General features: G+C 38.6%; 1 protein-coding gene across 1 annotated transcript in view; it reads left to right on the forward strand.

Annotated features, from left to right (window-relative positions):
- The first annotated feature begins 3,010 nt into the window (after window positions 1–3,010).
- SNX13 (sorting nexin 13) overlaps window positions 3,011–21,229 on the forward strand; it is a 139,765-nt gene continuing 121,546 nt past the window's right edge. Inside the window, exon 1 of the mRNA XM_020901465.2 lies at window positions 3,011–3,233. Within this exon, the coding sequence (XP_020757124.1) occupies window positions 3,222–3,233 (12 nt within the window). The 5' untranslated portion in view covers window positions 3,011–3,221. The remainder of the gene's footprint in view (window positions 3,234–21,229) is intronic.

Here is a 21,229-nt window from a genome sequence, read left to right on the forward strand (position 1 = left end):
AAAATGGCTTAAGAAACCAAAGGACTAAATGCGCCAACTGTTCGATAGATGGAATTTGCTTGGAAGATTGACATTACACTTTCCCAGTTTCTCAAAAAGGATTACAGCTGATATGTGACAACCTGAATATGTAGAATAATTTTTTTTTCTTTGCTTTAAAATTAAGATGCCAACTGGATATTCTGAATTTTTGCTCTAAGGTTTAGAAATCACCAGTAATGGCCTGTTTAAAAGCATCACACACTTGATTTCTGCCTCTGACCTTTTTGTCATCCTTTCTGTGTTAACTGGACAAACTGGCTGCTGAGGAATTAAACCTTTTGCAATAACAACCACAGATGTATCCTTATCATGTTTCTTAAGATGGATTGTTTTGTTTTGTTTTAAATTTCTGATGGATAGCCAAAGAACCTGGCATCTTAGGTCAGCTTGTCCCAAGTTTCCTTTACAAGAGATAGGATGTTTTTAAGACCACATGGAATGAAACTGAAATCTGTGCCAAATTAGATGTTTACTTTTTATGTTTTTTAAAGCTAGCTGCTTCTGTAAGCATTCTCTTTCCCAACTTCCATAAGTCTCTGAAATGGCATACCTTACTCTGTTGCTTCCCTTGCTAACAAAATAATTTTAACTCATGCTCAAGGTACATATAACTAAGAAAAAAAAATTTTTTTAACATATTTTATCTTTTTATTCCCCTTATCCTATTACCACCATTGAAAACACCAGCAGTAACATAAGGCTAAGGGAAAGTCTCAGCTTACAATCCTGTCATAAACTTCTCCCCTGCATTCTATTGACAGTAAAGGTAATTCCCCCCACTAACAGGAAGATAAGAAAACACAGTGGTCAATTAAAAAAAAATTCAACACCAGGGATTTTTTTAAAATTCAGTTTTAATTAGGCCTTTTCCTCTCAGGGTCTTTTAGGAGGATGCTGGGGGAGGGGTAACATTTTAAATGTAGGTTTCCTTAGAAAAAAATGACATCTGAGCAAAGATGGAACAGAAGTGAGAGATCTAGCCATGCCGGTATCTGGTGGAAAGATGATTCCAGATAAATAGTCAGTGCAAAGGCCCCAGAGCTAGGATACTATGCTGTTATAGGAGCAATGCTTAGAAGAAATGAGGTCAGAGAGGTGGATGTGGGGTGGGACTGGGAGAGGAGATAGCACAAGGGCTTTTTTAGGTCACAGAAAGAAGTCTGGGTAAGAAAACTTGGAGCTAATGATTTTGACTTGCTCTTAGGTCTACAAACTCCTAAATGTTAAAAGTATACCCATGTCATATTACAGGCTGGTACAAACCTCAAGTAGTGTCTACACTTAATTTACCACCTTTAAAATAAGTGAAAATGCCTTGCTTCTGGAATGGGAAAAATACGTGAAATTACTCAGGTGTGGTAATTTCGGTGTAAATTACACCTAAATTACAGTTTTAATTTACTAGTTGGTATCTTAAATATTAATGAGCCTCCTGTTTTATTTATACATTGGAACAGTTGTCTTTTTCCAGGTTCTTCCTTGTCTCTAGTACCTCTTCATTTCCCTTAGTATCTTAGACCAGATAGTATTTTCCAATCTTATGTCCTATTCATGGCTTATGCTGTCAATACCAGTAACACATTTTATTCTGTTGCAGAGGTCAGAATTTTGCTGGCCCTTTAATATGGAAATTATGTATCAGATGTAGATCAAAACAACACAAAATTACTTGCCTCAATTAGTTGAATGGAGTAAAATCAGGATTTATCTTGAATTTCTGACTACCAAAATGAACCATCCTGTTTTCTTGATGAGGAGGACACGAGATAACAGAAGGTCCGTAACGCCTTGAGAATTTAAGAGTAATGTATTAAGTAAATTTCATTTTACACAATAGTACTACCTTTAAGGGAGAGGGGACGGGGGACTCCACTAGAGAGGAACTTCTACTGGTCTTAGTTTTCCGAAATGCCTTCGTATCCCCTTAAGAGATGGAAGGATTCTGCAGGTCAAATTTGAAAACTTGTCAATTTCCTTGGAAACTGGTTTCTTACAACAGGGCAACACACTTTGGGAGCAGATTCAGGTAAACTACTTTCATTACAGATCAGGTAGAAGTGACTGCCTTGTTTCCTACACCGTAACTCATCCAGCTGCAGGTTTAGAACGGTGTCTGTCTCAGGGGCTTCTACACATGCTGGGTTCCAGAACTCCAACCCATTTAAATTACGACTATTTACAATGATACCTGCTGAAATTTACTATGATATACACACATACACACATTGCATCAAGAAACCAGTAGAGCTGTACAGACCTCAGTTAAAAAGCAAAACTGGCTTTGATTTTTTAAAGAAATTTCTCACAAGGGGCAAAACCAAGCCCTCACTGTTATACAGGTGCTGGCCAATCATCGAATCAGCGGCAGTCTTAACTGCTACGATATGGGTAAAGCTGATATGCCTGTATCGCTTCCACTACCCGTCGCGCACCCCAGTAAAGAACTCGCTGAGGATTGGTAAGGACAAAAGAAAGTTTCTGTCAAAGTTTAGGAGAGGGACTGAGCAAGGAGCAGTTTCAGATCATATTTAAGCCACAGACAGTGGAGAAAGACGAACATCCCCCGGCTGCTCTTAGATCGCCGCAGGGCCAGAGAAATGCGAGAGGGAAGTTTTTCTTCTGGACATCTGCCTCCTTATCCCCGAGACACGCGAGGTCCGCCGCGCCATCAGTCGAAGCCTCGGCCTCCGTGGCTCCACCCCAGGGCCGACCGACCCCGGCTTGCGGCCGAAGATAAGCGGTCGCCTCGGGCGCTCGCGCCAGCTCCCGGGCCGGACCCTCCCTGGGGCCTGTCTGCCCTCCGGACGGTCCCAAGTCAGCCAGTGGGCCCTGCCACGGGCCCCTGGCCGCTAGCGCCGACCTGGTCTCCAGCCGCCCGCCTCCGTTTCCCCGCGCGCCGGCGCTATGGCGACAGTCACGAGACGCCGGCGGCCCCTGCGCCCGCCAATGGGAGCGCACGTCGCAGGGAGACGCGGACGTCGCTCTTCCAAGATGGCGGCGCGTCCGTCGCGAGCAGCCGGGCCGGGGGGAAGCCAGCGAAGCCGAGTAAAGCCGCCGCCCGGGAGAGGACTGAAGGAGCTGTTGCCGCCGTTGGCGGCGGCTCAGGCAGTTTTCGCTGCTGCTACGGCTGTTGCCATGCGGCGAGGCTAGGGAGGAGCTCACTTCCCCGGGGTGTAATAATGTTAACAGAGGTAAGCGGCGACGGCGGCCAGTGTTTACCTGTGAAATGGGGAAGGGGCCGGCGCTGGCCGGTCAGATAGCATCATTTCAGCCGCTGGCGGGCCCGACCTTTGGTAGCGGGCCCCCGGGACCGAGCAGCAGCGGGGATCCTACAAGTGCCCCTTGAATAGGAGCAGTGCTGACTCAACAGTCCCACCACCTCCAGCTTGCCTCTGGTTTCGCGGTTGCCACTTGCCCGTCGCCCCTGGCACTGGTCTCCCTCCTGCTGTCGCTGTGCCTCCTAACGCGCCGCTCCCTTCGTGGCGTCCCCCTACGCGTTGCTCTGTGGCAGCGTCGGTCTCTTTGCTGTTTCTTGTTCCCCTACGGTTTGCTCGAGGTGTCTCCCTTCTCGGGTCCCTGGCCTCAGGGCCCTCCGCTTCCCAACTCGGTCAGCATCCTGGGTTTGTCACTCGGCCAGTCTGGCTTCTTTCCCCCCTCCACCTTGACTACTTCGTGAAGAGGACCTCTTTGTCTGAGGGGACACTTGGGTAGTCCGGTTACATTAACCCCCTATCGCACGCCCCTCACCTTTCGCTTAAATCGTGGGAATCAGAAGTTGAGTTTAGCATCTGTCCTCTTGATTTGCTTAAGGCTCCCGTGGTACTTTCAGTGGAACAGTTCCCCCCTCACCCCACCTTGGTCCTGAAATGGAAGTAGGGCAACTGTGACTAGCCAATCAGTTTCCCTCTTCTGTTGTCTGATGTCCATTGCAAAAAGCAGACTTTTTGAGAAGCAGAGTTTGCCTTCTGTAGCAGTACTTTAAGGGGAAGAACAAAATTGATGTAACTAGGTACTTGACCTCACACAGTTAGGTATTGTGGTGTATGCTCTTGGGTGTCATTGAAGATAAATTCTGAGGCGTGTGGATTTGAGGAAGTGTCTTAGAAGCTACTCACTTGAAGTCCTGTGAAGATTCCAGTGTCAGCTGTCAGGGACTAGTTTGGGCATCTTTGTGGGCTGAACTAAGGATAGGAGGAAATTTTAATGGGCGATGGGAAGTATTCCTACTCGGACTGATAGAGAGAGATGTTTGTAGATGAGTGGCTTTTGTTGTGTGAAAACGTGGTAATAGAGGACTTACCTGTCCTATTTTATTGACTCTGAGGAACTTCATGCTTTGTACTTGATAATGTGTACAGAGCCTGGCATATGATGTGCCTGGTAAATCCTTATTGGTTGATTTTAGCTCGTGAACTACTTATTTCTAGTAGTTTGTAGTTCATTCTGTATTTCTATATACCGCAGTTTTGTTTTTTTTTTTTCAGTCCAGTAGTTAATTTTATTCCCAGAGATTATGGTACATCATAAGCTTCTGTTGTCATTAGCAGTATTAGGTTAGGAAAAAAAGATAAGTATCAGAAGTTTCATTTTTACCTTTAGTGTGATATTTTGTGGGAAAGATTATTAGCCTTATAATTTTTCAGTGCTGTTGATAATATACAGTATTTTATGAGATGATCTTTTGGTTAAATTTGGCTTAGGTTAGCAGCCACTGAAGAGTTGTAATGCTTTCACATGAATTCAGTGCCTACTAGTAAAATGGGGAAGACTGAACTTCCTAAGCGTCTGTGTTTTATTGTTTAAATTATTTTTTGGCCACGCTACATGGCTTGTAGGATCTCAGTTCTCTGACCTGGGATTGAACCTGGTCCGTGGGCAGTGAAAGCCTGAAATCCTAACCACGAGGCCACCTGGGAATTCCCCTTAACTTCTCTGTTTTAAAATAATTTCATGTTTCAGTGAGATATTTTCAATAGTAAGTCAGTCATTGTAGTTAGATGTGCTTTAGTGCTGTGTGTGTGTATGTACGTACGGGTGTGTGCTGCACTTAGCTTTTAAGAGTCAGAGCCAGGGTTCCGACCTCGGCTATCTCTGCTGAGTCCATTGTTAACAACTACCCTGGATTGCCTGTCTAAAGTAAGGCCCAGATTAAATGCTACTTGGATCTTAATCTATGTTCGTGAGTAATCATTTTATAGATTAGAAAACTGAAGCCCAGATACTTGTCCAAGGCCAAACAACTATTAGTGGCAGAGGTGAAACTGGAATCCCATCTCCTGAGTAGGTACAGAACTCTGACCATTTTGCTCCCTCTGAGTAATTTTCAGCTCTCTTCATAGGTTTTAAACCATACTGCTTCTTTGTCTGAATATTGTAGTAGATAAACTGAAAATTATTATTACTCGAGAAAGACTTTTTGCTTGACCTTAGGTTTTTTTGGACCACATTCAGAAATAGTCCTGTTTTGAAATATTTTGGATGTAAAATGATATTCAGTATTGATTTACTAAAATTGTAGTGTGGGATTTCTTCTTACTGCTTCTCTTTGTGCTAACTTAGATATCAGCATGTTTGGGGGCTGTGACTTGTTTTATGTGAGATCTCAAAGTGTGTAATGATGAGCTCTGTTCAGTGAGTGTATACTGTGCTCAGAAAGTGGAGAATCGTACAGTCTGCTCAGTTCTTTCATATCACAACACTGGGGCAGGTGACAGCCCCATTAGCCAGATAAGAAGACTGAGGTTGAGAATCAAAATAGCTTGCTTAAAACAACTGGTTGAGTCAGTAATCACACCTAGGAACTCATTCCAAATTGTTTGTTGTTTCTGTGGCTCAGTATGGAATGCATCATTAATCTTTTTTCTGTAGCTCATAATCATCAGTACACTGTTTTTAGTTTGGTTTTTTTTTTAAACTGAAGTGGGGATGTAAAAAATACAGCTACTTAATGTAACATTCATATCAAATGAGAATAATAAACATTCATGTGAAACTTTTCACTTTTGCATTTTGTCAGACTAGGTCTTGGAAACCTTTGCAGAAGTGAGAAACCATGCAAGTGATCAATTAAGGGCTACATTAAATTAAGCTGAAAGGAAAATTTTCTCCAGTTGAGCAAATTCATTTGTATACACTGAACTTAAAAACTTGTGAGAAGAGGGAGGTGGGAGGGGGGATCGGGATGGGGAATACATGTAAATCCGTGGCTGATTCATGTCAATGTATGACAAAAACCACTACAATATTGTAAAGTAATTAGCCTCCAACTAATAAAAATAAATGAAAAAAAAAAAAAACCAAGAAAAAAAAAGAAACCTGTGAGATATGATAGATTAGTGTGAATTGAAAGTAGATCATCATGCTGTTTTTTCTTTTTTTAATGTAAAGAGAAGTTATTAACATAGTTCTCAATTTAAGTTTTTTGACTTTGTTTTGTTTTCATTCTAAATACTATTGAAGTATTTAGAAGACTCAATAGGTGTATTTGTGTCCTTTGCATTTCCGTATATGGATGAGAGGATTTTTTTTTCCCACTTAATGTCCATTTAACCTTTTTTTCAGGACTTCTTAATTTTATTGTTCTTCCTAGAACATTTGTCCCAATAATTTGTAAATACTATACTTGAAAATTATTTGTTTAATGCTCACTTACTTATCCTCTGTGTGCCTGCTAAGTCGCTCCAGTCGTGACTCTGCGACCCTATGGACTGTAGCCCGTTGGGGTCCTCTGTCCATGGGGATTCTCCAGGCAGGAATCCTGGAGTGGGTTGCCATGCCCTCCTCCAGGGGATTTTCCCTAACCAGAAATTGAACTCCCATTTCTTCTGTCTACCTGCATTGTTAGCGCCACCTGGGAAGTGCCACTCTTTTTAAAATAGGAGTGAATTCCAACATATCAGACTTAGGGTATGGGTAAGTGAGTAGTTTACCTGAGAATTTTTTTCAGTTAATCTGACTTTTCACAACACTTGCATGAAATATTTATTAGTGAATTTTCATTAAACACACTTTTAAAAGCGATTGGGGATATTATTACTGAGAACTAAAGGTATAGAAGATGTAGGAAAATATGCTGAATTTGGTCCAGTGCCATGGCATACTCTGGAGGTTGTCTTTGAATAAGAACCAATCAGCAGTCTTGACCTGCATGCTTTTAAAAATAGTGAGTAAAAATTGTAGTTATTTAAACTTAGTAGTTGTTTGGGTTGTGTGTAAATATGGGACATTAGTAAATGTTACTTACAGGTGTACTAAGTAAGTCCATACAGATTTATTGATTTTTTTTTTGTATATTAATGCTAATTTTTGATATTGTGGTTAATATGTACGAATGGGTAAGGCATAAGCTGCTGCCCCTTTAGAAGTCCCAGGTTAATAGTTGTTAAGGGAGTACAATTTTGTGGTTCAAATATGTTTGGAAGATTTGCCTACGGGAAATTAAATAGGACTTCTTATAGCTTTTGATAAGTGATTTACTCTCAGAGAAGGTGTTAGAATTTGTCATATTGCATACAGACTGTGATAGTTAGTTTTATGTGTCGACCAGCCCTGGAGTGTCACATTAAACATTATTTCCAGGTATAGTGGTGAGGGTGTAACTGGATGAGGACAAGTTTAGCATTTGTTTTTTTTTTCAAGATTAGCATTTGAAGTGGTGGACTCCTTACAGTAGATTGCTCTCCCCAATGTGGGTGGGCACTGTCCAGTCTGTTGAGGGCCTGAGGAAGACAATGGGAAGAAGGAATTTGCCCCTTTTTTCTGCTTCATTGTTTGAGTGTCATTTCATCTTTTACCCTTGGGCCATGATTTATACCATCAGCTTCCTTGATTCTCAGGCCTGTAGGCTGAATTACACCACTGGCTCTCCTGTTCTTCAAGCTTGCAGACGGCAGATGGTGGGACTTCTCAGCTTCCGTAAGCTTGTGAGCCAGTCCCTCATAATAAATCTCTTTAAAAAAAATTTCTGTTGGTTCTGTTTCTCTGGAGAACCCTGACTTAATATAAAGACTTAAAAGAATTTGTTGTATTTTGCTTTGGGAAACCCTGAGATGTGATGAGTTGTGCATCAGGGCAGATCTTTGGACTTTCAGAGCTCTTTTTGAAACACACACACACACACATACATGCCTGCACATAGTAAGTGCTTAAGAAAAAATTATGACTTGATTTTGTTGATTAATATATTTGTTCAGAGACATACACTTGGGTTGGATTATTCCTTAAGCGATGTGATCTGTTTCTTTAATTATTAATTAATGACTTTTAAAGGCTACTAACCAGAACAAGGCCCATTGACATTCAAAGGATGTTAAGAGGTGGGAAAGAGATTTTACAAGGGAAGTATAAGGACATCACTGTCTAGAATGAGGTCACCTTGTCACTCTACGTACGAGTTTGTTTAGGATCTTCTGACAAACCAAGTTGAATATTGTCAGCCATTTCTCAAGAATTCTTGAGAATTCTAAAGGACCTGTGTTTCACTTTTTTGCCCCATTGATTCCAGATTTTCAGAGAGTTTATACATAAATTATTCTTACTTCATATTTATTTTCATTATTTTTTTTATTATTGTAGCACACATATGCCCATTTTTCATCACTTCTGATTAGCAGATAGCTAACTCATTGATAGAACTGCAAACTAAGGCAAATACGTTTGAATTTTTTTAGTTAAACCCTATAACTTTATATTAGGTAAGTTTCGCTTTTCCACTTGGCATTTCAGAATATTAAGAGGTTTTAGATTTCCATAACCATCCGTGGATGTCCTGGGTTTGGAGATACTAATGTTCAGATGGATTGTTCCAAAGTTTTTTTTGACCACTGTTTCACAAAAATGGGCTTCCCTGGTGGTTCAAATGGTTAAGAATCTGCCTGCAGTGTGGGAAATCTGGGTTTGATCCGTGGGTCGGAAAGATCCCTTGGAGAAGGGAATAGCAACCCACTCCAACCATCTTGCCTGGAGAATACCATGGACAGAGAGAAGCCTGGCGGGCTATAGTCTATGGGGTCGCAAGAATCGGACACAACTGAGTGACTAACACTTTCACTTTCACAAAAATTGATATAAAATAGTTTCTTAACTAGTCCATTGTGTTTAAAAGTTTTGCACTAATTGCCACAAGTTTATAAAATTATTTTGAGGAAACATGGAATTAAATTTGGAAGAACTGAGTACAAATGTTTGTAGTTTAAAAGATAACAAGGTATTGGTTTGTGAATAGTAAAGCCACTTCAGAAATGGCTCTTCATTTCTGTGTGCAGTAACTAGCAGCACATACATAGAGTTTTGCAGATCGTAAAAGGTGCTTTATCTCTTAATCATCACATTGTTAGATGTGCTTATGTTTATGTTCAGTGTCTTTTCTAGTTTATCTATGGAATAGAGTATGCTTAAAGAGAGGAAAAAAGGCTATGAGAGGATGTTTGAAATAGATTGTTTCAGGTGGGATCACTTAAGCTCTGTTAGCTGACTAATAGTGGAAAAGGAGAGAGAGTGAGCTTCTGGAAGAGGAAGAATATGGGTTCTATCACGGTTGAGAGTTTCTGATGCTGGCCACTCACTCACTAGCTGTTTAATGGCAAAGCTGTGACTTTATGGCATTCCTGTGTGAGGTTCAAGACTGTAACTTTTTTAACTGTGTTTTGAAATTTTGTGGTTTCAGAGACCAAGTGCCCCCTCAATTGGTGGTACTTTAACATTGACTTTACATTTTTGAATTAAGTGGACAGCTCTGTTTTATCATGTTAAAAATGATTAAAATTTGAATAATAGATTGGAGTCATGGTGTTGCATGCTTTGTCCATTAGCTACCTCAATAAGTGAGGCTACCCAAATATGACCTATATGTTAAGCATTACAGGGATAAGTCTTAACTTCACGATTTATTTATGATGTGACACTAGGGAAGTTGTTTGAACTTTCTGAGTCTTAGTTTCCTTCTGTGTAAAACAGAGATGATATCACCTTCTTACTCTCATATTGTTGTGAAAATTGAATAAATGGTAGAGTAGAACTCTTTGTAAACTGTCAATTGTTATACAAATATTAGTGGTTAATATATAATTTTTTTCTCTTTATGCTTTGCGCTTACATGAATTCAAACCCTAGGCGCCATCTAGCTTTATGGCTCACTAGCTTCTCAGTGGGTGGGTGGATCCCAGGAGCAAAGAGGGTGTCCTCTGGCTATTGGTACAATTACAGGGGAGTCAGGGATTAGACTGAAAGAAGGGAAAGAAAAAAAAAAAGACTGACAGCATGTCTTGGCAGCTAGTGATGAGGATAATTCTTGTGTGGTTGGTAAACTGATTCCAAAGAATTCTGAAAGGGAAGTTCTGAAAAATATTTTGGAAAAGGTTGCTTATTTGGGGGTTCATAGACATTTGTGTGTACATATTATGAAATATTTGTGGCAAAAGAAATCTTTTATTTTTAACCAACCCATGGTAAATTCTGAAAAGGAAAACCTCTTGTTTAGTACAGGGTTTAAAAAGCTTTGATAGTACCTTGTACTGAAGATTACTTTTTGTGGGTCACTTTGGTTACCAAACGTACATACCCCTACTGTGTGGAAGGCACATGCTAGTTCTGGTGCTGAAGTTGCATCTGACCTGAAACCTCCCCTCAGAAAATTCATCATCAGAGCTAAATGTTGGCAGTTTGGCCATCATTCAGCTGAAGCCTTGAGGGCTTTTTTTTTTTTTTTTTTTTTTGGTCAGAATAAAACAAATAATATAATTAAAAGGTGAAAAATTAAGAGGAATAAGAGTTTGGAGAATTTGTAATTAATAGGTGATTACTTGTTTTTTTTTTTTTTTAATAACTCCAGGTGAAACTACCCGTTTGGATGAGATGGCAGTTCTAAATGAATTGCTTCTTACAAGTGAAGAGTTAGCCCTCTTCCACTGTCTGTTTGCGCCAGTTCACAGAAGTAAAAAAAATCAGTGAATTTGTCTTTTTTTGTTTGCTTTGTTTTTCTGAAAAAAACTCTTTATTGCTCCATAAGAGGTCTACCAAATTTTACTGAAAGACCTAGCTGAATTCCATTACCTTGGTAAAAGTAATACTTGGTCCCTACCCTCATATATTACATATTCATGTAAACTCCCGAATACGCGGTTTACCATTGTGTTCCCAGTGTCTGGAACAGAGCTTAACACTCAGTCCTCACTAAATAGCTGTCGAGTAAAAGAATGTTGAATATTCCCTTCAATAAAATGAAAGTAAATTGAAAAATTACTAGGACAAAAATTGTCTTTGATAGATTTAAACTGTCACATTAATTACCCTTTAAAGACTGGTTGGTATCTAACTCCATAAGGGTTTTTAAAATAGTACACTGTGGTTGAAAATTATGTTTGGGATCTCAAAACACACAAAAGTTTGACCAAAAAAAAAGCTAACATCAGGCATTTAGTTAGAATGTAATTCTCTTTTAATTTTTCCTACAGGGAGAAATATGATTAGGTTGGTATTGCTTTTATGTAATAAATTATAAATGCAAGAACAACTTGGATTGTATTTTGTATCTCTTACTGCTGTATTTTTATGATTTCATTTGTATTCCAGAACTAGATAGCTTAAAGCTTTGTTTATAGTAGTACAGTAACGCAGATTTTTCTGTGCTTTGTGGGGTGTGTCGTGTTTGTATGACCTTTAATGCTGTCTTGAAATTTGCAGGAGTAAAAATTTGGTCATGAATTTCAAAAATTTGGAAATTTGAGGAGTACATTTTCTAGGAGGGCAGCTGCTACCATGATCTCTCACCTAAAATATCTTTCCATGTCACTCTTACTGTTTGCTCATTTCACTCATCTCTGTTTCCACTGTATATTCGGAAATAACATGTACCAGAAAAGAAAATTAAACTGGTTTAATAATCTTCCAGTTAGTACCAGAGGCTCATATACAATCTGGAATAATTCAGCATTGTTAGATTATTGCACTATTTTCTCCAGTTTCCTGAGGGACTTTTAATTCTGATGCAGCTAAGAGACTCCTAAGGTGAATTCTGTTTTGCTTTTGACTTTAGCCTGGCATTATTGGAGAGTCTTTGAGTGTTAACTCCTATTTAAATCTGACTTGCTTTTGCTCCTGGAACCCTGGAGTTATTTTTAGCCTGGCTGTGGTTTGGCACGTGAGAGAGTATGTGATTCTTTGTATTGTGACATCTTTTATTTTCAGGCTAACGTTGTGTGACAGCAGGACATGTATGGAGAATGGCTCTTGGATTCACTGTCATTTGAGGCTTGGAATTTATAAAACTGGTTGAAGTTGTACAGTTTTCATGGAAGAGTTGAGTCTGAAATAAAATTTCACCTCAGTTTAATTTCACCTCAGTTTGGGGAAATAATGGTCTGATTTTAAGATACTCTGATACTATGTATTACCAGTGTTTCTCCAAGTCATAATGTATCTTAGAATTTGTTGTTGATTTCTCTTCCTGAGATTATTTGAGGTGGCATTTTTTTTTCCCCTCAGAATTTTCCTCAGGGTGTTAATTAGATTGCAACTATTAATATAACCAGCTACTTTAATATCCAGCAATTAACATTGCTAATATCTGATGCTTTTTTCTTGTGTACTACCTGAGTGCTCAACACTTAAACTGCTGCAGTGGTCTAATCCTGGTAAGAGTTAGCAGAATAAGGGGAAATGGGCTAGAGGGAGGTAGGAGACAACCTGAAATGTATAACACAACAAAAGTACAGAAAAACTGAAATGATAGGCTATACAAATAATGGGTATATTAACTATATACAAATTTTAGAAAAGTTGATTACGCTTAAGAATATTTTATATAAAAAATATTTTTTGAACCAAGTTCTACAAGTTAATGTCTGATAGCTCATAATATTCAGTCACATACTAAGCACTAATGCAAAATTTATAGGACTGCAGAAGTTAGTGAGGTTATCTCTCTGCTGGAACTTGAGTGTTATCATCTATGTCTTTATCTTTTCTAATCATAGATTGAACATTCTTACATTCTTGATTTCTGAAGAAGAGTATATGCTTTTGGTTAAGACTGACAATTGGTGTCACATTATTTGGATATGAATCTGTATGTTTTGTCAGTTTGGAGTATTTTGACCTTAGAAAGTTATTAACCTTTATGAACCTCAGTTTTCTCATTGGTGTAACTTTTAAATTAATGATCCTTAGCCCATAGGGTTGTTCTCAGTATTAAGTGAAATAGCATGTTAAGTACTGCACACAGTATTTCCCATAGTAACACCCAAATATTATCTAGATTTTATTATTATTTCCTCAGAAGTAAGTAATAAGTCGTTAATTTTTTTAAACCACTTGTTTAATATCTGTTTGAAGTTTTTTGTGTTTTGTCTTTGTTTCATTGGATAAGTTTTAAAATGTCAAATCAAATAAAGTAATTCTCTTTTGACCCAGATGATCTAGTTCTTCCCTTACTTTCTCAGTTTTTATTAACTTTCTACTTTATGTATTGCACTAGGGCTAAATTTAGACTAAATATCAGGAGGACATCAAGAGAGGTGACACTTGTATACCATGACCATATCTGGAACTTTTGACTGACTGATAATTTCTTCTGGCCATTAAAGCTTTTACTATAGATGAAGTGAAAGAAAAAGTTGTAGTATTCTCATGTTATACTTTAAAACGAGTCAGCGTTGTGTAGTTTTCTGCTATGGGAAATACTGTGGTTCTTGTCAGTTTAATCAAGTTTTATATAAAGTAGCTCAGAATTTATATAAGCTTTTCTCTTGAATTGTTCCTTTATAGGGAATAGAAAGATGAGAAATGTTAAAATCCTTTGTTTAAAAGAAAATATGTAGTTAACTTGGTTGGTATTAGTAGTACTGTATAGTAGGTTAAGGAAAGGACTTTCATTTGTAAGTTATTAGTTGTACTCTACATGTAAATATGGGTATTAAGAACATAAATAATTGCAATTCCTTTATTCAGCATCTCCTTATCTGCATTCCTGTAATAGCAATAAATTGTTATATTCAAGGAGTGGAGTGTTCATGTGATAACAATGTTTACTTAGCTGAAGATTGTGCCATCAAGGTCTTCTGTGGGTGAATCTGTGTCTGTCTCTGTTTTCCTTAATATAGTTGTTTTTTCCTCCTTGTCGTTTTGCTTTGTGGATATGTTGATTTTTTCTCCCTCATCTCTGTCTTTTATTATTCTCTTCTTTCCGTTGCCTCCTCAGCACAGTAGGCAGCTCATCAGTCTCATATTATTCTCTTCTCTGTCTGTAGTTCTGCAGGTTCCTTTCTCAGTTTTTCCCCTTGACCTTCACCCTTTTCTCTCCCTCTGAAGTAAATTTAACAGGCCACAGTAAAGAGTTTAACTTTTATTTTTTTAAGTTATATTCCACTTAATGGGTTTAAAAATATTTTCCATTTCTAATTCAAAAGGCAAATGTATACACAGTTTATGTATATATTTTAAATAATACAACTCAGTATAACTTCCTTTTGTGTTGTATGCCTTCTTGTCTGAATTTATTGATTAAAAAGCTTCATAATATCAGAGTTAATAAATGATGTTGAGCTTTATTTTTTATGTGAATCAAGAGTATCTTGTAGTACTTTCAGGATTGTTGTTTGGTTGAGTTGTTACTGTACAGCCTTTAGGAACATGAAGGAAATTTTTCTGAACCTGTATCAACTCTAGAATATACCTTGGAAAGTTATCTGAATAGTAATACCTACAAAATCTACATCAGATTCTTAAGGAGTACCAAGGACTTTAAGATATGTCAGTTTAGTCACTTCAGGTTTTTCTGATAAATAGAATTTTTAAATCTTAATAAATCCCTTTTATTTGATTCCTTAAATACGTGTGCAGAATTTTGCCCATCACCTCCACATCATTTAAAAAAAACAAAAATCTACTCGAGAGCCAGTGTGAAATCATGATTCAGGACATGCTTGAATTTTAAACCAAGCTTAGTTCATGGTCCACTTCTGTGTCTTAAGCTGTTCTTCGTCTATAGATTGGAGTTAGTAATATAACATGTCATAGAGTTGTTGTGAGAATTAGAAATATATGTAAAGTGGTTAGCAGAGCACTAAGCAGTTAATACTAAGCACTCCTTTAAAATAGGATGCTTCTTTTCATAAGAAGGAAAAGGAGAAGTAGGAGATTGGTGACAGTTCAGTATTAGGCTGTGCTTTGAACATCTAACTACTGGGACTTTCCTTTTGTTATCTATTATGGGGAAAAGCAGAAGTTGAATTGTTGACATTGGGACTTTTATTTTTTTTATTGTTAAAGTCTTATATGAATGAGGCAAAGTGTCCCTTTGCCTCATTGGCAAATGAACGTGGCCTGTTTTATCTTATATTGTGCTAGTTATCTGCCGTGGTAAAAGTTTTGTGTACTTTAGTAGAGAACAGTTTGGGAGTCTTCTGTTGTTTTAGCTAAATTCATTCTTTCTAACTTACTTTTGTAAGAGGAGCTTAAGGTAATTTGCTGTGTGATTGAGTTTATTTTCCCACAAGCCACATGGGAGGATTCTAGTCTCTTTACATTCTCAAGAATATTTATTATTATCTGTATCTCAGTAGTGGTTTTGATTTGCATTTCCCTCATGTCTAATAGTGTTTTCCCGGTGGCTCAGTGGTAAAGAATCCACCTACCAAAGCAGGAGACGTGGGTTTGATCCTTCGGTCATGAAGATCTCTGGAGAAGGAAATGGCAACCCACTCAAGTATCCTTGCCTGGAGAATCCCATGGACAGAGGAGCCTTGTGGGCTACAGTCCATGTGGTCGCGAAACAGTTTAATATGACTTAGTGACTAAACAACAACAAGCATGTTCTGAGTCTCTGGGTCTTGACTGTGCAGATCCCTAACTAGGCTGGCTTATTCTTTGAGCAGTGCTCCATGTCCAGGAGTCACAGCTCAGTCATGATTGTCTTGAGGATCGTTTCTAACTGTGGTCCAGCTGCCTCTTCACAGTTGCTTGCAGCAATGTGTCTGCCCTAATCACCTCCACCTTGTTACTATTATACTTATTAATGTTTAAAAATTTTTATTTACTACTTAAGTAAACCTTGACAATATACAAATTAATTTAGTTCAGTCACTCAGTCGTGTCTGACTCTGTGACCCCATGGACTACGGCACGCTAGCCTTCCCTGTCCTTCTGTATCTTCCAGAGCTTGCTCAGATTCATGTCCATTGAGTCAGTGATGCCATCCCACCATCCCATCCTCTGTCATCCCCTTCTTCTCCTGTCTTCTGTCTTTCCCAGTATCAGGGTCTTTTCCAGTGAGTTGGATCTTCCCATCCGGTGGCCAAAGTATTGGAGTTTCAGCTTCAGCATCAGTCCTTCCAATGAATATTCAGGATTGATTTCCTTTAGGATTGACTGGTTTGATCTCCTTGCAGTCCAAGGGACTCTCAAGAGTCTTCTCCAACACCATAGTTCAAAAGCATCAATTCTTCGGCACTCAACTTTCTTTATAGTCCAACTTTCACATCCATTCATGACTACTGGAAAAACCATAGCCTTGACTAGATGGACCTTTGTTGGCAAAATAATATATCTGTTTTTTTAATATGCTGTCTAGCATATTAAAGGAAGGTCATAACTTTCCTTCCAAGGAGTAAGCGTCTTTTAATTTCATGGCTGCAGTTACCATCTGCAATGACTTTGGAGCCCAAGAAAATAAAGTTTATTCCTGTTTCCACTGTTTCCCCATTTATTTGCCATGAAGTGATGGGACCAGATGCCATGATCTTAGTTTTCTGAATGTTGAGTTTTAAGCCAACTTTTTCCTCTCTCCTCTTTCATTTTCATCAAGAGACTCTTTTAATTCCTCTTTGCTTTCTGCCATAAGAGTGGTGTTATCTGTGTATCTGAGATTATTGACATTTCTCCCAGCAATCTTGATTCCAGCCTGTGATTCATCCAGCCTGGCATTTCACATGATGTACTCTACATATGAGTTAAATGCCTTGATGTACTCCTTTCCCAGTTTTGAACCAGCCTGTTGTTCCATGTCCAGTTCTAACTGTTGCTTCTTGACCTGCGTCCAGACTTCTCAGGAGGCAGGTCAGGTGATCTGCTGTCCTCATCTCTTGAAGAATTTTCCAAAGCTTGTTGTGATCCTCACAGTCAAAGGCTTTAGCATAGTCAGTAAAGCAGAAGTAGATGTTTTTCTGGAACTCTCTTGCTTTTTCTGTGATCCAGCGGATGTTGGCCAATTGATTTCTGGTTCTTCTGCTTTTCTAAATCCATCTTGAACATCTGGAAGTTCTCTTTTCATGTACTATTGAAGCCTAGCTTGGAGAATTTTGATCATTACTTTGCTAGCGTATGAGATGAATGCAGTTGTGCGGTAGTTGGAGCATTCTTTGGCATTGCCTTTCTTTGAGATTTGAATGAAAACTGACCTTTTCCAGTTCTGTGGCCACTGCTGAGTTTTTCAAATATGCTGGCATATTGAGGGAAGCACACTTACAGCATCATCTTTTAGGATTTTAAATAGCTCAGCTGGAATTTCATCATCTCCACTATCTTTGTTTATAGTAATGCTTCCTAAGGCCCACTTGACTTAGCAGTCCAGGATGTCTGGCTCTAGGTGAGTGATCATACCGTTGTGGTTATCTAGGTCATTAAGTATCCATTTTTTAAGATTTTTTCCATAGCAAATTCATTTTAAAGGTTATGTATTGAGCTATTCCCTTATTATCACCATAGTTTGACTAACTGTTTCGCCCTGCTTTCTTCAGCAAGGTGTTAGTTTCATGTTTTTCACGTGGTGGAATACAAGTTTTACGATCATGATCATTGCTTGATAGAAACAAACACCCATAATAGTGTTGTCACTTAAATATTGAAATATTAAATATTGACTTGTTGATTGACTGTAAATATAGTGAGTTAAGGATATGGTGTGCCTTTTGTAGGAAGAGTGATATGTGTAGTTTAAAAATAATAAAGTATTATTTGCAATATATATATTTAGGGGCTTCCCTGGTGGTTCAGACGGTTAAAGTGTCTGCCTACAATTCGGAAGACTCGAGTTCAATCCCTGGGTCGGGAAGATTCCCCTGGAGAAGGCAATGGCAACCCACTCCAGTACTCTTGCCTGGAAAATCCCATGGACGGAGAGCCTGGTGGACTGCAGTCCATGGGGTCGCAAAGAGTCGGATGCGACTGAGCAACTTCTATTAAAAAAGTTCATGCAACTTGGAAAGTAAACGAGTTTAGAAGACTGTTTAGTAAAAAGTGAAAGTATTATTTGCTTTCTCTGTTTTAAAAACAGTCTGGGTACTTACTTCCATACCTTTCCCTATGTTTAATACACATGAGAGAATATTTTCATTAAATTAAAAATTTACTCTTAAAGGTGGCAATGGAAATTATCTTTTCCTGCTTTTATAAGCTTCTGAAGTGTTTGTCTGTCTACTTTTTCCGGTAGAATTTGTTTGTTGTTGCGCTTTGTACTCCTGTCTTCTCTTCCCTCTCCCTGTAGAGAGCTGCTCACTGAATTGATTTGACACAGAAAACAAGGGCAAGTTACAGCTAAGTGTTAAGCTGCCAGTTAATGATAAGAAGGTAGTCTGGTGAAGATTATCACTAGGAAAAAAATACTGATGTGTTATAACACTGATTTAGATGATTAGTGAGAAGATCTGTGTATTCTGGATATACTTATTCAGGGTAGACTGGATGTGCCAGATGTTATTCTTGGCACCAAGAATACATCAGTGAACAAAACATACACAGTTTATGTCCTCATGAGACTTAGAGCATATGGTATAAACAGGAAAATAAGCAGACAATTCCAACTTAATGTGATAAATGGAAATAGTGGCTAGAGAGTGGTTGAAATGGTGAACTGTGGAGTCTGATCTGGATAGGCAAATGAATGGAGAAGTAGGCTAAGTAAGGATAAAGTAGAAGAATTAGGCATCTGCAATTCTGAATAATAATGAAAAGTAGATTTAACAGGTTTAAATAGTGTAGAACTGGAAGATTGTGAACAGAGGGTAAGATAGTCACATTTCCCATTCAGAGAAGACAGACTGATGAAGTTTGATGTGTGATCTTACAGTGGGAAAAGTGGACTTGCAATGAAAGTTGGTGGAGGTGAAACGCTTATGATGTTAACAGTAGAGTTGGGAGTTCCCTGGTGGTCTGGTGGTTAGAGTTTAGCACTTTAACTGCTGTGGCCCGGGTTCAATCCCTGGTTGGGGAACTGATACCCCACAAGCTGTGCAGCGTGTTCAAAAAAACAAAGCAAAACAAAGAGTGTTGAATGGATATATGTTGAAATAATTCAAGGTTATATAGTACTTAGGATAGAGAAGCTTGTCATGTGCTACGTGTCAAGAGTTTTGAGTGAATGATTAGGAATGCCTTGGGGATCAGTGGTTTGTACCTGTGACTGCATATTGCAAAATCACCTGGGGAACTTTGCAAACTGCCAATGTTACTTATCCTAACTTTGCTGCACATTAGATCATCCAATGGCCAGTTCCCAGCCTCAGCTGTTCTGATTTAATTTGTATGGGGGTATAATCTGGGCAGTGGGACTTTAAAAAGCTTCTAGGTAATTCTGATGTGCAGCAATTGCACTATGATAGGTTTGTTTGTTTTTTTTATTCCTTTTACCGGAGACTGGCTGAGAGTTATGGTTAGGACTGTGACCCTTCATTGTGAAGTTGGGGTACTTGATAAATGAAAGAATAAGCAACCTTTGCGAGTGCTGCAGGGGAAGCAGCTTTTACGTAAAGCAAACAGTGAAATTGTTGATGATATAGATGCATTTATTTTTATCATAGAGCAGAATAAACCCAGAGGGAGATTTTGGGAGGAAGGGAAGCAATGGGAAGTTGGATAAAGGAGGAAGTAACAAGAACAGTTCAGTGGGTAGAGTACAGGAGAGGACTGACAACTAATAAATTTATCTTTTGGTAATGACAGGGCAACGTCAACAGGGCATCATGGGTTCAGGATTGGTCTGGAAAATATATTCAGTGGTCCCATGGTCGATGAGAGTTGGGAATTGAGTGAATGGCTCTCAGGAGTCAGTTTAAGACCTGGATGGGCTGAACTTCATAGAAAGTCCCAGCTCTGTATTCTTTCCTCTGTTAAGGGATGTGGATTGGTTGTGTAAGATCCACGGAGAAGCCCAGCATTTCACAGTGCTGTCCCACACGCTCCGAGGGGAGTGTTGAGAGGCCTGGTCTTTGTGGTTACCACAGGAGCAGGAGGCAGCTCTGGGGTGTCGGGGTCTGGTCAGCTCTGCCCAGCACAGCTCTTCTCACGCCCGCGTGCTGGCCTGTGCGAGCGGACCCCCTGCTGCACCTGATGATGGCAGAGCCTTTGCTTTTGCTTTAGTTTTACACTTGATGCTTCTCAGGAACAGTTTTAATTGCACAACTCCAGACTTTTTTCAGTGGTGAGGAAATGGTGTAGACTTAGAAACCATGAAAAGGGACTTTGTATATTACCTAAGGAAACTTTATTTGTCCATTGGAATTTTATGCATAGAGGATTGAGATGAGTTTCATAAAGAAACCATTCAGTCTGGATTAACTAAAGTATAAACTGTATATGGAACTAGAAATTTATAATTGTTTCACTGATTCAAATTTGTCAGAATAAATTACTGCAATTCATTTGTTTAATTTGATACATAACTTGACCTTTTTGCATTGTTGAACTTGAGAGATGTCAACGGAGTGTAGCAAATTTATTTTTCTTTTAAATTAAAACTTTTTAAAGTATTATACTAGTAGACTTCAAGAGCTACTTTAGTTATACAAATGAACTATGGAATTACTTTTGAAAGACGAGTTCATTCAAAAGCATCAAAAATTTTAATGTATTTTTGGTCACAATAAAGTAGTAAAGTGTTCAATTTGGTAGTAGCTGGATATATAAATAAGAAAATTGTATGCTAAGTAGAAAGTGTACTTTTGCATAAATACAGTATATTATGTCAGCTAGTAATTAAAACCCATGTGCCCTTACTAAGCAGAACATATGTCCATGATTAAAAGCTGTTATACTTTTTAAAATTGATTGATTTTGTATTCAGTGATCTTATTTCACATTTGAATTATGAAGGGAAAATTAACTTTTTGATGTTGTGACACCAAGCATACGATACCTGTGATGGGTCATAGGGGTTTAGGTTACATCGAAAGGATGCTTTTAACAGCCGGTTGTGACATGC

This window comes from Odocoileus virginianus, chromosome 1 (assembly GCF_023699985.2).
Source record: "Odocoileus virginianus isolate 20LAN1187 ecotype Illinois chromosome 1, Ovbor_1.2, whole genome shotgun sequence".
Taxonomy (NCBI): domain Eukaryota; kingdom Metazoa; phylum Chordata; class Mammalia; order Artiodactyla; family Cervidae; genus Odocoileus; species Odocoileus virginianus.